The sequence below is a fragment of the Rhipicephalus microplus genome, chromosome 2, assembly GCF_043290135.1.
Source record: "Rhipicephalus microplus isolate Deutch F79 chromosome 2, USDA_Rmic, whole genome shotgun sequence".
NCBI classification, from domain to species: domain Eukaryota; kingdom Metazoa; phylum Arthropoda; class Arachnida; order Ixodida; family Ixodidae; genus Rhipicephalus; species Rhipicephalus microplus.
This window is the reverse complement of record NC_134701.1, coordinates 87,975,458-87,991,459: the sequence shown is the minus strand read 5'-3', so window position 1 is coordinate 87,991,459 and position 16,002 is coordinate 87,975,458. Positions and strand designations below refer to the sequence as shown.

At 47.5% G+C, this 16,002-nt stretch overlaps 1 protein-coding gene across 1 annotated transcript in view; it reads left to right on the top strand.

Moving 5' to 3' along the window:
• The window catches only part of LOC119169450 (uncharacterized), a 42,138-nt gene that overhangs the window by 15,255 nt on the left and 10,881 nt on the right, over window positions 1-16,002 (top strand). Inside the window, exons 2-3 of the mRNA XM_075883646.1 lie at window positions 4,342-4,479; window positions 11,546-11,767. Coding sequence (XP_075739761.1) covers window positions 4,342-4,479; window positions 11,546-11,767 — 360 coding nt within the window. The remainder of the gene's footprint in view (window positions 1-4,341; window positions 4,480-11,545; window positions 11,768-16,002) is intronic.

Below are 16,002 nucleotides of genomic sequence, written 5' to 3'. Positions count from 1 at the left end.
CGCATTTGAATTGCCTTCTCGATTTTTTTGGCCTCGGTGAGAAATTCTTCGACGGTCTTCGGCGGGTTACGCACAAGCCCCGCAAACAACTCTTCTTTAACACCTCGCTAAAGAAATAGGACCTTCTTGTCCTCGGTCATGGCGAAGGCAGCTTGGCGGAACAACCGGGTTATCTCCTCGACGAAACTTCTGACGTTCTCGTTGGGGAGTCGCGCACGCGTACCCAAGATAGTCGCTGCACGTTCCTTGCGGACGACGCTCATGAACGTGCAAAGGAACGTCGTCCGAAAGACATCGCAGTTTCGCAGCGTGGACTCTCGGCTCTCAAACCACGTATTTGTGGCGTCTTCTAGGCCGAAGTATACACGGGGTAGTTTTTATTTGGTGTCCCAGTTTTCAAGGAGGTGACTCGGTCGTGTGTGTCGAGCTAGGTTTCCGGGTCTTCATTAAGCGCTCCGTGGAAGCTGGGTGGTTCTCTGGGTGGGTGCATCTAGATAGTCACAGGCAGTGGTGCAGTGGCAGCCATCGTTGCAGCCGTGGTCATCATGGTGGACGTGCAAGTCTGGTTGGGTAACAGCCCGTACTCTAGTGGTAGACCTTGTTGCCTGCGGTAGACCCACTGATCGATGTCGGCGTCGCTGTCTTCGCTACGACGTAGACTTGGTTCACAGCTGGGAGGGGGCGTGCGGTACATGGGTCGGGAAGCACCTCCACTAGATGTGACGGGGTCGTGACGTGGCTTAAGGCAGCAGAACAGATGGTCAGATCAAACTGTTTATTTGGGCGAACCTGTGTCCGATAAAAGGAAAGTCGGGTTACAGTAGCACACTTGCATTGATAGCAGTGAATGCAGCGTCGGCCGTGAATGAACTGACAAGCGGCGAAGCGTGTCGGCATATGTACTTACGCCATCGAATATTCCAGCGTTATCGCTGGCGGCGACGTAGATTCCAGAATAACCTGAAATGCTCACGACGTGGGCGCAACCTCAACAAAACTGTCTACGGAAGCCCTGAAGCTTCTAGAACACTGTAGGCGCAGTTCGCGCCGATAATCGCGAACAGCGTAACGGGGTGATAAGAAAACTTAAGGAAGGAACGTGGCAATATGTATACAATAAATGAATCAGTGATCAGACATGGTAATGAGTGAACACGCTAGTTTGCCTGCGCGAATGCTCGCTGTGTGAATACCGCGCGCATATTTGTTTAGCAGTCATTCAGCGTACCCTCGACGCGTGCACTTACCCACCTAGAGTCCCAGAGGCAACTTTCAAACGCCGCAGAGGCTGTCTTCGCCATGAATACTTAAGTGCTTTCTGATGTCCAAAGCGTTTTGTTTCGCCCATACATTCTGCAGTCGCTTCCGCCAGCGGCTCGCTAATTATCCTGAATATGACTATTCTCTTGCGAGACGTGCCCCGCCGCGGTGGTCTAGTGGCTAAGGTACTCGGCTGCTAACACGCAGGGCGCGGGTTCGAATCCCGGCTGCGGCGGCTACATTTCTGATGGAGGCGGAAATGTCGTAGGCCCGTGTGCTCAGATTTGGGTGCACGTTAAAGAACCCCAGGTGGTCTAAATTTCAGGAGCCCTCCACTACGGCGTCTCTCATAATCATATAGTGGTTTTGGGACGTTAAACCCCAGATATCAATCAATCTCTTGCGAGACGAGTTAGCGAATGTCAAACTGAGAGGTGAAAGATTGACGTTTCCAACGTACCTGTAAGGAACCCAGACAGCAATCACCACCGAGGGGTGCCCTGCATCGACATTTGTGATGATATACCGGCAACTGGTGGAGACAGTAACCTGATCTATCGGCGAACGCGAAAATCCACACATGTGTGCAAGCACACAATTTGATGAAAGGTTGGTCAACGGAAATGACGGCCATAATAGCATGATCTCTGTATATTGAGGTCGACTGGAATGTGTTAAAATTTACCGCACATGTTCAAGAAGCGTGTGTTATCGTTCAAGGTGTCTCAAGATTGCCAACAAGTCTTTTTTGGGTAGGGAACGTACAAGTGCCCGTTTACTTAGACAGCTGTGCGCTGAAATTAATTTTATGTGATCTTTTAACCTTTTTGCCTAACCACAGTAGAGATACATATTCGATCACTGCTAGTGAAAAGGAAAATTCGCGTTTGGGCTAGAGATACTACGCTCATGTCTAACAAGCGAGAAAGACCTGTCTGGCAACCAGCGTTTTGCATTCTGGCATGTGTGCGATGGCGAGGAGTGCGATGCCGGGGCTCGGATTAGTGGCGTTATCTAATAAGTTTCGCGTGTTTTGTGTCGACCTGCAATTTTTTTTCTTTTATATTGCCTTGTCCGCCAGTGAAAAGTCATCGCAAAACCATTGTGCCACTTTTGGTTGTTCCAACAACTACAGAAAAAAGGAAATCGTTGTCTAAATAGCCATTTGACGTGCATCGCCAGACGCGGAGTGGTCGCGGTTTGTGGTCTCTTGATGATGCGTCGTTTCTGCGACGCTACAGGTTTTAAATTGCCAAACGTCACAGTATATCCAGAATGCCTTGCGTCCCACGTGGTCAAACAATTGTATGGCCGTGTAGATTGGCGAACAAACATAAATGGACAAGTGCGACCACACCCGGTGAAGTGAGAAACATTTATGCACCGTCCGCTTCTGTCGGTCAGTGCGTAGAGCTCTCGGCTGCTGACCCGGAAGGTACGACTTTGATCCCGGCCACGGCGGTCGCATTTCAATGGAAGCCCATGTACTGTGCGATGTCAGTGAACGATAAATAACACCAAATAGTCAGTTTCCGGAGGCCTCCGGGTTCTCATGTCAGTACCAAAACTCCGCACTCTTGACATTTAAGCATAACACGTGAACTAACAATGCTGGGCAGCCACTTGTTTTGTTTACGCTTTCTTTTGATATTAAACTTTGACATGCACTCGCCCTATTAATTAATCTGTAGCTCGGCCCAACAGGGTGATCGTCGCAGTTTATGTAGCTTTATTAGTACGAGCGACAAAGCCCTTTCTTGCTGCGAGGTCATCGGTCTCGCAAATCTAACTTGTGCTCTCCACCGGCTCTGTAAAACTGAAATTAATGAACATAGATGAACAGGACGTGAAGGCATCTTTGCCGTGAAGTTACTAGGCTAGAACAAGGTGAATTGTAGAGAAAGTGGTTTTTGTCGCTTTTTGTGTAGAACAATCATTCGTCACTACTTCACGAAGACATTTTTTGTGTTGAAAAACTGTGCCGCACAAGTTGCGCGTTGATACTTTATTCTCTTAGCAATGAATGAAAAACCCGCGTTGTTAGGATTGTCTAGTGTTTCCTGAATTGCTAATTTTTCGGCTTAGCTTTGCGAACGGCAGCAAGAATTTCACCGAAACAGTACTACACGTATTATGTGCGAAGTTGTGTATAACAATATCAAGCAGCAGTTACCTCCGATGCGGGTCATAGGACTAATCCCAGGCAGGCTTCATGGCTCACCGGGAGAATAAATTTTCACCAAGTTCATCTTATAGCCGTCGAAAGCCAATGCAATATAGCGACTCTCCTAGCAAAATGTCAACATCAGCATTGTTTGATATACCGGCACCTTCCCATAGACAGCTGTATTGTCCAAACGTGGCGGAATAAACGAGCGAGCAATAATCGGTAATTTAAAAATTTAGAAACATAAATTGTTTCCCGACAACAAATAGCTGTAGCCCCTGCCACAAAATAGAGACTGCGTGTTTAAGAAAGACTGCACGTACGTGCCATGGTTGGTACAACAGCGTGAGCGAACCGTGAAAGAAAAAACACACACACGCAATCATCATTTTTGCAATGCACAAAAAATTTATTGCATCCCCAAATAGTTGCAGAATTTCCTTTTTCTGCTAGAACGCGCCGAAATATCGGCGTTTTTTGGGGGGGGGACAGAAAGAGAATGCCGAAAATTGATGACGTCAACCCACCCCTTGGGACAAGTCCGCGCATTCGTATAATAACATGTGAACATCAATGGATCAAACCTTTCCAGAAAGTCTCGTACTCATTTGCTACCTAGACTGCGTTACCTTATAGGACCTTCATTGTGCCATAACGAAAAAAAAAGACTAAAACTGCAGCCCCGTGAATACCAACCAGACAAACGCGCTGCCAGACCGGAGACCGTGGTGGTCACTAGGCATTATGGCGGCACTCACGAAAAAAAGGGTGTATATAGTTCTGGAATGCAAAACAGCGGCATGTACAACCACACGGGACACTTATTACGGGGTATAGCCTCACCTATGTCTTGCATAAGTTTCTTTACGGTGGTGTTCAACTAGAGCTCACCACCTGTGCACGCGTCTGTGCAGATGGCTGTACTTTGTAGGTGGGTCATGACTGCCACGGATCTTCTCAACCGTCTGATGGAAAATGTTGCAGCCATTGTTCTTCTGTTAAAGACTGGTGTTCACAGTGCCGTGGATGCAGCCGACCACCATTTCGACACGGTACGTACCCATAGTGTGGTTCGTCGTTGTCTCTTATTTTAGTTAACGAGCACCTTGCACCAAGAGTGAAATAGGTTGGAGTCTCCTCACCGCACATATCTCTGGCGTAAAAAAAGTCACGCAAACCTGTGTCAGTGCTATGGAGTTTCTTCATAACACATGCATCCATGCTACGTCTGATATATTTGGATTCCATAAACGGAAACAGTGGTCGTTGTCATTTCATGTGCATAGCATTCGAGCCCTATTTTGTACAGATTTTCCTTGGGACACAAATGAAAAATTCCAAATTATCCAAAGTAGTGCTGTATACTGCAACTAACTGAAACCAGCTGTTCAAACAAATGAGATCGCGGCAAGCTGAACGATGGAACCTCGTCTGTTGTCTTTGTACCCGTGCTCTCAGTTCTTTGACCGCTATGATGAAATGTGATGTAGCCCACCTATCTACAATTTTACGGGAACTATCGTCATAGATAGCTGATTCCAAAGTAATAGTTCACACAGAAGGAGTTTTTTTCAGATTCTTAGCTAATTGATTCAAAACGAACTTGGTCAAGCTTGCGGTATCCTACTCAGCTTTAACAAGTTCAACGTAGTTGCTTCGCTATGTTTAGACAACCAGCTAACATTATGATGATCACAGTGTATTTGCTAACTTAAACGCTGACTGTTGGGATTTCGAGGCGTCATAAAAGAAACATTTCTCGTTTTACTGTTAACGCTTTTCACACACCGGAGCTGCACTGTATCGTACCTCACTTATAATGCCAGATATAGTAAGGAAACCCGACATCATTCTTCTGCTTTCCTAGATATAGCCAAAATTTTACCACGACCTGATTACTAGTGTGAAAAAACTGTATAAAATATTTGTTTGTAACGTTTTTATCGCACTGATGCAGGCCAACCTCACCGCGATGAATGCCATCGTTGCCAGTAAAGAGAGTTCGGTGGGTTTGTGAACTCTGCATCCAGCATACCACGAAATTGTTGCTGCTGAACGACAATTAACTCATCGTTATTCAAGTTAACAACAAGCAGCTGACAGAGCTGATGCTACTAAGTCACGAGTTTCAGTACCCTTATGACTTACTGTGTTGACATATCACTGTGAACCCCCCCTCCTTGGGTACTGAAACCACGAGTGTTTTTGAAGGCTATGATGATAAGTACATACGCCACGTGTTCTGAATCACGGCATTGTTTTTAGGGTTATCGATACTGGCGTTTGTATTTAGGGCTATAATATTATTACAGAAAAGAAGAGACGCCGTATCGACGAGGCTGGGGATTACGTGTACTTAAAACCAGTGGTAATGGCATGACCGGTTCACCAGCAATCCAGCGCAGACAACCCTTTGTCTTTCTCGTCAGGCACGCACGCGCGTCGCCGCCTAGAATATCAATATGGATGCCTGTAGCATAACCCTCGGTGCACAAGCGCCGTCTCGGCGCATCTAAATGTCAACGTCACTACGAAAGTAGTAGGGCTTGAAGTGCACAACATGTATAATATCGGTAGACTGTTGGGCGCACGAAGGCGACGGGGTGGCAGGACCAATATCGTATGTTACGGGAGTAACCACACGAAGAATTCGGTATGCACCTCTGTAGCGAGTAAGCAGTTTTTCAGACAAGCCAACTTCATGAGTCGGAGACCAGAGCAGGACGAAAGAACCGGGCGGAAAGTGTACGTCGCGGTGTTGTTGGTCATAGAAAGGCGGTTGCTTCTCTTGAGAGGTCAGAAGGCGAGTATGGGTGTTTTCGCGTGATGAGCGGCCCGGGTGATGGCGTCCATGGCATATTCACTAATCGGACTGTAGGGGATGGTATGACGTTGTCTGGAGGCAATGTTGTTTCTCGGCCAAACAGCAGCAAAAATGGGGAGTAACCGGCAGTATCATGGCGTGAAGAATTGTAGGCAAATGTGACGTACGGCAACGTGTGATCCCAGTCGGTGTGGTTGGTAGAAATAAACATAGAGAGCATGTCAATTTAGACGCTCCGTCAGCCCATTGATTCGTGGGTGGTATGAAGTAGTCAGCTTATGTGCCGTTTGACAGCACTGCAAGATGTCGGCTATGACCTTCGACAACAAGGTGCGGCCACGGTCTGTAAGCAGCTGCCATGGGGCTGCGTGTTGCCAAATCACGTCCTTGAGGAGGAAGTCGGCCACATCTGTGGCGCAGCTGTTTGAAAGAGCTCGTGTGATAGCATAACGTGTGGCGTAGTCGGTGGCCACGGCTATCCACTCGTTACCCGAGGGAGACAAAGGTAAAGGGCCAAGTATGTCCAAGCCAACGCGGAAGAACGGTTCTGACGGAATGTCAGGTGGTTGAAAGAATCCGGAGGAAAGTGTCGATGGTGTTTTGCGGCGCTGCCATTTCTCACAAGCCGCAACGTATCTTCTGACTGAGCGTGCAAGCCCTGGCCAAAACAAGCGTCGGCGTATTCGGTCGTAAGTGCGTGACACACCAAGATGACCAGCAGTCGGAAGGTCATGAAGTTCATGTAGAACATCGGAGCGAAGGTGTTTCGGAATAACAAGCAGCAAGGCCGGTCTATCCGGCTCAAAAATTTCGCGCTTTAATACACCATCGTGGAGCACGAATGAGAGCGATGGGACTGATTGGAAGATGGTGATTCGAGGCGCTCAGTTATAGCACGCAAAGACGCATCGTGGTGCTGCTCGTAACTGATGCATGTCATTAGCGAAAGGGAAAAGACGCAAGGCTCGGTGTTGGTGTCAGGCATTGTGCTCGACTCAGCAACCGGGTAGCGGGACAGGCAGTCTGCGTCCTGATGTAGGCATCCAGACTTGTACGTCACCGTGTAGGTATACTCTTGAAGTTGCAGAGCCGAGCGCTCGAGCCGGTCAGTACGATCCTTCAGTGACGTAGACCAACATAGCGCATGATGGTCAGTTACTGCAGATAAATTTGTGCCATATAAATATGGGCGGAACTTTGACATTGTCCAAACAAGAGCAAGATATTCACGCTTTGTTATTTAATAGTTGCGCTCGGCAGCTGTGAGTAGGCGGCTAGCGTAGCCGATAACTCGGTCGTGTCCCCGCTGGCGTTGGGCTAGGACGGCTCCAATCCCGTGACCACTCGCATTGATTCGGACTTCGGTTGGAGCGGACAGGTCAGAGTGGGCCAAAATAGGTGGAGTCGTAAGAAGGGTGATGAGGTGAGAAGAAAACGCAGCTTGGGCGGAACCCCACGTAAAAGTCGCTTCTTTCTTCAGAAAGTCGATGAGTGGTCGAGCGATCGTTGCAAAATCTTTAACGAACCTTCTAAAATAGTAACAAAGTCCCACAAAGCTCCACAAGTCCTTGACAGATCGGGGCACAGGAAAGCTCGTGATGGCTCAAATTTTCTCCGGGTCAGGCTGCGAAGGTTATGCGTCGACAAAGTGGCGCAACACCGTAATCAGCTGGTGGCCTAACTGACAATTCGACGAGTTTAGTTGAAGGCCAGCAGTGCGGACTATGTCGAGAATAGCTGACAAACGCTGAAGGCGGGTCTCAAATGTTGGGGAATACAGAACGACATCGTCAAGACAACAAAGACATGTTGACCATTTGAACCCTTGTAGCAGAGAGTCCATCATGCGCTCGAAAGTGGCTGGGGCGTTGCATAGCCCTAACGGCAAAACCTTGAACTGATGTAGCCCGTCGAAGTTACAAACGCAGTCTTCTCTTGGTCTTTTTCGACGACAGCAATCTGCCAGTAGCCGGAACGTAGGTCTATTGAAGAAAAATTTCGGGCGCCGTGAAGACAATCGAGAGCGTAATCGATGCGGGCGAGGTAAAGATAAACGTCCTTTTTCATAATTCTATTGAGATGGCGGTAATTCACACAGGAGCGCCACGCGCCATCTTTGTTTTCAACGAGCATAACGGGGGACGCCCAAGGGCTCGAAGAGGGTTCAATAATTCCCTTGGTTAGCATCTTGGTGACTTCTTGTCGAATTACTTTACGCTCGATGGCAGACACCCGGCATGGTCGCCGATGAATGGGATGAAAATCACCTGTGTTAATGCGTTGCTTGACGAGTTAAGTCTGGCCGAGTGGACGGCTGTGGATGTCGAATATGTCGCTGTATGCATCCAGAAGGCGGCATAGCGCGGCTGTTTTCTGAGGTTTGAGGTCCGCGGCGATCATGGAGAGTAAGGTCGCATCGAGGCACGTGGCATCCTGCGAGTGACGTGGGTGATCGGGACATACATCTGCCGTAAAACAGGTGACGTGTTCGTCAATTAAGGGTCTTAGAGTGGCGACCGAAATTCTTTCGGGTAGCACTTGTTTTATGAAACCGAAATTGATAACAGGCAAATATGTTCGGTTAGAGGCCATGGTTACGATGGAGTTTGGGACAGTAAAGTCATGCGCCAGGAGAACATCACCAATCGGCGTCACGATATAGTACCCGTCCAGCATAGGAGGGGGTGTTGCCAATTCAACGAATCTGATAGCTTTAGGTGTTATCCGGATAAAGTCAGTGGCGCACAGGCTGTTCGGGTGTTCAGGATGGGGATCCGTGAGAAGAGCAAGTTCTAGGCAGAGAGTACCTGCGTCAGAATCGATCAGGGTAGAATTGCGTCGATAGAAAGTCCATGCCGAAGATTAGGTTGTGAGGGCAATTTTCAAGTACCGTAAGGAAAACGGGGACATGGCGGCCGTCAATGCTAACACGAGTGGTACACATTCCAGTGATGGCCACAGTTCCACCATCAGCGACACGGAGGGCATTAGTCAATGCTGGCGTGAGGACTGTTCTGAGTAGGTGACACAGATTGGCACTCATTATGGGCACTTGAGCTCCAATATCAACTAACGCCGTCGAAGAAATACCGTCTACATACACCTCAATCAAGTTAGTATTAGTGGGGAGCGTCAATGGAGGATTTGGATGAGTCGCGATCGATGCGGCACTACCTCCCGGAGCTGCATGGTCTAGTTTTTCATCCGAGTTGATCTATAGTTGACCGGTGACGAATAGCGGCGTGGTGGGGGTGATGGGGAACGGTGGCGTTGAGGTGACGGCCAACGAGCGGTGGAGCGGCTGTTAGGGAGGTCGGAAAAAAGTACACACGACTGAATACTGACGGGAGTCCTCGTATAGGCGAGAAGAGGAAAATGGGCTTCAGTCTGAGGGCGTTGATGTGCTGCGGCAATAACGGGAGATATGATCAACTCAGTGGTGGCGGAAGCAGGTCGGTTTGCCGTCTGCTGTTCTCCATTCCGTCGGATTGTGGGATCGCGGAAGAAACTGTGAGTCATAGGGTGGTGCATTAATTGTCATTGGTCTGGAGGTGGGTCGGGAAACAGAGCAGGCCTCAGGAAAACCAAGTTTTGCGATTTCCTGCCTCCCGACGGCTTGAATAACGGAGACCGCTGGAGGCGTTTGTGCGGCGCCATGGTCGAGTGCAAGTGGAGTAAATGGTGCCGGACTTGGCGCCCCAAGCTCCCGTTGAACTACACCTGTCACATTGTTCTGCATGGGTGGTGCGGCACCGAGATCGGTGCAGGTCGACGTAACAACCGTGTTTGGTAGCTGCGTAAATTGAGGTAAAACATGGCGGCGCTTGGCCACTTTGAAGCGGTGGCATTCCTTGATAATATTTACGGTAGTGACGTTGGTGTACACGAGCAAGTTGAAGGCGTCGTCCTCGAGGCCCTGAGTATGTGGCCCACCTTGTTACTCTTTGTCATTTGCTCGTCCACTTTCCGGCACAATGCGAGCACGTCCTGTATGTACGTGACATACGACTCAGTTGAGGACTGCACACGAGTGGCGAGTTCTTTTCGCGCTTCCATTTGGTGACGGGACAGGTCCCCAAAGATGTCGCGTAGTCGCTCCTTGAAGATATCCCAGCTGGTGAGCTCGGTCTCATGGGCGTCGAACCTGTCACGTGGGGTGCCGTCCAAGCAAAATATTACGTTGGCGAGCATCATGGTAGGGTCCCATTGGTGTGCCTGGCTAACACGCTCGTACATACGGATCCAGTAGTCAACGTCAAGCCCAGGTTGCACGGAGAATGTACCGGGATCACGGGGGTAGGGCATCATCTGGTATGTAGCGGCTGGATCTACAGATGGATACGCTGACGGGTTGTTGTCATTGGTAGCCATGGCCGGAGACTGAACGGTGCGGCCACTGCGAAGGTTCGTGGTGAAGGCGGGGAACATTTCACCTCCACGAAATATGTTACGGAAAATAAGAGACGCCGTATCGACAAGGCTGAGGATTAGGTGTATTTAAAACAAGCGGTAATGGCGTGACTAGTTCGCCAGCGATTCAGCGGAGACAACCCTTCGTCTTCCTCGTCAGGCACCCACGTGCGTTGCCTCCTAGAATATCAATATGCATGCACGTAGCAATATAAAAGTCTGTAAAGTTCACCTCGGTACTTTTTTAAAGGGACGGCCAACGCGCCAGGAGGTGTGGTTAATTCCTGGTCCGTCCACGTCGTGAGTAGGATGAAATGTTTATTCATGTTTAAAAGTGACAAAAACTGGCAGATCAAATATTTGGAATCAAGTGAGTCTCCAACTCAGCTCGGCTTACCTGGGCAGCTTGCTTGTTGAGTAGGCAGCACAATGTTAAAAAAGTGAGTTCAAGTGCTAGCAACACACCGGAAAAAAGGCAAGCAAAAAATGGTTTTGCCAAGCCCTATGTGGATAAGGTGTCCCGCATTTGCTCTAAGACTAGGCGTAAGCACAGAGTAAACGTTGTGGCTCGTTGTCCTTACACTCATGCGACACTTAGGCATTAGTGTGACTTACGTAGGTATTCTTCAAGTTTCGAGGCATGGTCATGAAGCAAAATTTTCTGTCCATAGTTAAGGTCTCTAGCGCACAACTATAAGTATGTACTTTTGCAGCGATTGATTACAGATCGTTTAAAAATGCACAGGCCCTTTCTTGTCTCTTTCGATGCGGCGTGACTCACAGAAATGTTGACTTGACATGGCGCTTTATGGCTGTGCTTCGCCCTCGCGCCAGAACACATCTCTTTATTATCGTGGTAATTACTTGCAAGTTTCTTGTTTCAGCTCATGGTGCCTTATGAAATACGCCATGACCCCTGCTCCAAAAACGGCGGTGCTGTACTGCCGTTGAGCTCCAATATTCGAACTGTCCTTCATAAACTGAAGACTCTCACCAAGTTGGTGTTTTGGGACGAAACCAAACGCCTGCTGGACGGGCACCGTTGGGCGTGGACTGTTGCACTGAACCTCCTGCACTACCAGAATTCTTCAGAAACTCTTCTTCAGGTAGCTCCAGTGGAAAAGATCTGGAACTCTCTTACTCGATTTAATTTAGAGCATGTACACATTATCTTAGCGAGATTTCTGTTTAGTAGGCTTTAGTGAAACAGTGCAGATGTATTTTTAGATGCGAAGGAGGTCTTTCACTAATCTGTGCAACGCTGTCCGTCTGTGTCTCCGTGCCAAGACGCCACACCGTGCAACCCTAGCCGCAGGTGTTAGGGTGGTGCCAAGTAGGTCACGCCTTCCCTCGCAGTGCACGGTGGCCTAACTCCCTCGCCTGCCACGTGCTCGTCTCGTGTCACCTCTATTACTTCACCCTCTTTACCTCAAGCAATGCTCGAGTGCGCATAGAGTGAACACTCAGCTTGTTTATCTGCGATGGAGATGACGCTAGAAAGCGAACCTCCTTCGCCCGTCGTTGCCAGCGTTGCGTGGGTTAGCAGAGCCAATCGCATTTGACAATGGTGGTGTCGCATTCGCCACACCCACGAAGTGCGAGTCAGGGAGGCTGAACGAAAACGTCAGCAGTGGAAGACCAACGACAGCGACAAGGCATGAAAACTTCGACTACGTCCGTGCACAACGCTGCTGCTTCGCATTCCATAAGGGTTCCCTTTAAAAAGTTGTCATTATTCTTTTTTTTGTTTCTGTCTGTGTGTCTTTAAATGTGCTCTATACTTCATGTCAGCAGTAGAACTCATTTTATAGTGCAAAAAATACTTTCCCATAGATAATGTTGAAAGAGTGTGCACACCATGAGTTGCAGCATAGACTTCAAGAGCTCCTTTCTACACTTGTTCGTCACTGGAGCTCTGTAATGGCGTTGTACTAACATTTAAAAAAAAGAAAAGTAAGCATACATGGTGCATGTTATTGTGGAGCTACTACACCCAGTGGTCGTTTCAGAATGCCTACATTTGCGGACGTATATGTTTGATTATATACCGTGCCTACCTGATAGCTTTTTAAAGAAATATATAAAATGATATCTGCAATCAACTACATTGATTATTTGTAACATCGGATATTTGTAATCAACTACATATGGAAGAATACTACAGCATCAGTGAGAGGGTAGGAGTTATCATAATTAGGTTAAGAAGTGTATAGTATGAAGTTAGTACAGACCTACGTGTCTACATCGACCATGATGATAATTTGGTTGAAAGCTTTGAGGAAGACGTAGAGTCAGCCATTAATAAGTATACTACTCTGGTGGTCGACTTTGATGCCAAAGTAGACAAGAAACAGGCCGGGGACCATGCAGTTCGGGAATATGGCATCGGCTATAGAAATGCCAGAGGGGAAACGTTAGTAGAGTTTACAACACGTATAATTTGCCGATCTTGATTACCTTCATCAGAAAACGGGCTAACCGTAAATGGACGTGGCGAAGTCCTAATGGCGAAACTAAATATGACCATGAAATCATTCTGTGTGCACACCCAGGCATTGTACAGGATGTAGAAGTAGTTGGCAAGCTTCGATGCAGCGGCGATGAAGTGGTAAGTGCTCGTATTCACCTAGATTTAAAAAAATCGCGGCATATCCGTAGAGTGAATGATGACGAGTGAGACGAAGCGTCCGCCCGACCATGCGTCCATCCGTCTCTGCGTTAATCCGTCCGTCCGTCCACATAGTGAACAATGCGAGAACTGCCATCTCGCCTCTTTTCTTTGTGATAGTAGTCACGAGATAATCTCTCCCCTTCCGTTGTGGCACATACCCGTCTATCCCCTGTGGCACATACCCGCTCTCTCGGGTATGTGCCACTGGTGGTTACGCACAACGACAACGGGGGGCGCACAAGCTACGCTACAAGGAGGTCTGGCCCTAAAGGAAAGAACATAAACTGATACGCAAGAAGCCTGTTAATGAGCTAGTGTTTAGAGGGAATGTACATGAATCCATAGGTTCGCTTCAGAATAGATTCGAGGCTCTAAATGAGGTCCCCGACGTTAGCGTTGACATAATGAACTGGAATCTTACTGGTATCATCAAAGAGTGTGCCATAAGACACTGGCAAATTATTTCAGGAGAAGAAAAATCTCATTGAGAGATGACAAACAATAAAATTTCTAAATGCAACCAACAAAATAGAGCTTTTAGAGTTTTGGGGGTAAATCAATAGGCGCAAGACAACCAAAATCCGAAAGTATAACACGGAGGGAATTCAGCAGGCTGCAAAAAGCTGCAGACGCCTAAAGCTGTGAAGGCAAACTTGTGCACATGCAAAAATTCCATGTATGCATAAGGTAAAAGGAAGGCAATGTCGTAAGCTATACGGATAGGATAGTCAAGGTGGCGGAAAAGTTCTACAAAGAGCTGTACACAAGTAGGAATAACCAGGATGATAGCATGAGAAGCAATAATAGCCCAGAAGAATTGGAAATCCTACCAGTAACGAAAGGGCGAGCAAGAAAAGCCCCAGAAAGAATGCAAAGAGGCAACGTCGCTGGTGGGGTTATTGTAACAATGGAACGGCTGAAAGATGGCGGATGTTAGAAAAAGTGGCCAACTCGTATACAAAATGTCTCTTGACGGGAAGGGTACAAAAATCTTGGAAGAACGCTAACATAGTTTTCATCCCTAAGGGATACGTCAATGACCTAAAATAATAAAGTTCCGTCAACGAAAGGACCAAGCAGCATTTCGTACAGGCTACTCCACAATAAGCCATATTGATACTATCAATTAGGTAATAAAGCAATTCGTGGAATACAAGCAACCCCAACACTTTCATGATTTACGAAAAGGCGTCTTACTCAGTCGAAACAGCAGTAATGCATGAACTACGGGACCAGTGGATCGACGAACTTTATTAGCCATACTGGAAGAAATCTACAGTGGATCCGCAGTAACCATAAATCTCCATAAAGAAAACGGAGCCCTCTACTTCTGTGTCTCTCGTAATCATATGGTGGTTTTTGTATGTTGAACCCCACATATCAATCAACTCAACCTTCATGACGATGGCCCGATATGCACAAGATCATGAAGAGCGACAGCCCGACAAGTGACGGGTATTCATTGTGCGAACATTCTGTGGTGGATGCCGTGTTGACTCTGACTTCGCCTACTGACACGACTGGCCAGTGAGCTCTCATTTCCGACACTGGACTGGATAATGGAGGCTCTCTACGAAAGGCGGAGTCAAACACACAAGGCCATCCCGCAGGTCATTGCAGATATCGAACACCTTTGACATATGGACCACCCATCAATATGTGAGTTGAAGAAGTTTCACCAAATTTTGATTTAACACTGCAAGCTTCTCAGAGGAATCGATGAGGAGATTGAAAACACAGTTGACATCGATCATTTAGAAGCAGAATTAGAATAAGCTGAAGTTTATGAACGCCAGATTATTCTAGCGAGGGTGAGAGTGGAGTATAATATTGAAGTTGCACAAAGAGCAGGGCAAAGTCATGTGGAATCGATAAAACAACGGATGAGAGCAGAAGAAGAAAGGGAAATACTCTCCATCTGCGTCACCACTATCTAGCTATTACGTGCCGAATGGCAATCTTCTTGCACATAAACTAGATGAGTCGGCCTCGGGACAAAAATTGAAGTAAAACACCAGCCTACAAACCAGGGTTCCAACGACAGCAAACCAAGAGCCCAACACCTAAAAGCAACCTCTACGTCTGGAGACTCCCTCCGCGACTTTAAAAATTAATTACAACGGACTGTACTAACGAAGATAATTACAGAATATTTACAACAACTTAGTTGATCATGGTAGAAGGCATTTCTTTGATAGGAAGCTGGGAAGCTTGTGAATATCGCAAATGTGAACCGCCAGGTCTTAAAGGTGAATTTACGCGTAAGACAGCTCCAGACCAAATAATGTCACCACCAACATGGTTAGAAGTGTCTGGCGGAAGCAAGACAAGACTACTTCTTAAAGCGAGTGAAAATAAAGCACTACCACGAGGACACAGTTGCAAGTCCCTTGTACTGCATGTAGGTTCTCCTCTTCTAGGAAGCTACAAACGTCAACCTTGAGGGGGATATGAATGACCCATTTTATTTCAGCAAAGAATGCCGAAAGACCACGACAGCCGCGTAAAAGAGAGCTGACCAAGACAGAAAGAGACGGCTGGTGCTTCTAAAGTAAACGAAAGCAAGACAAGAAAATCAAGGAAACTGTCCTAAGCAAGCTACAGAAAAACATCGTGGAAGAGACTGCATTATCATTGTTCAAGCGAACTAAAAGTGCTAACTCAAAGGCC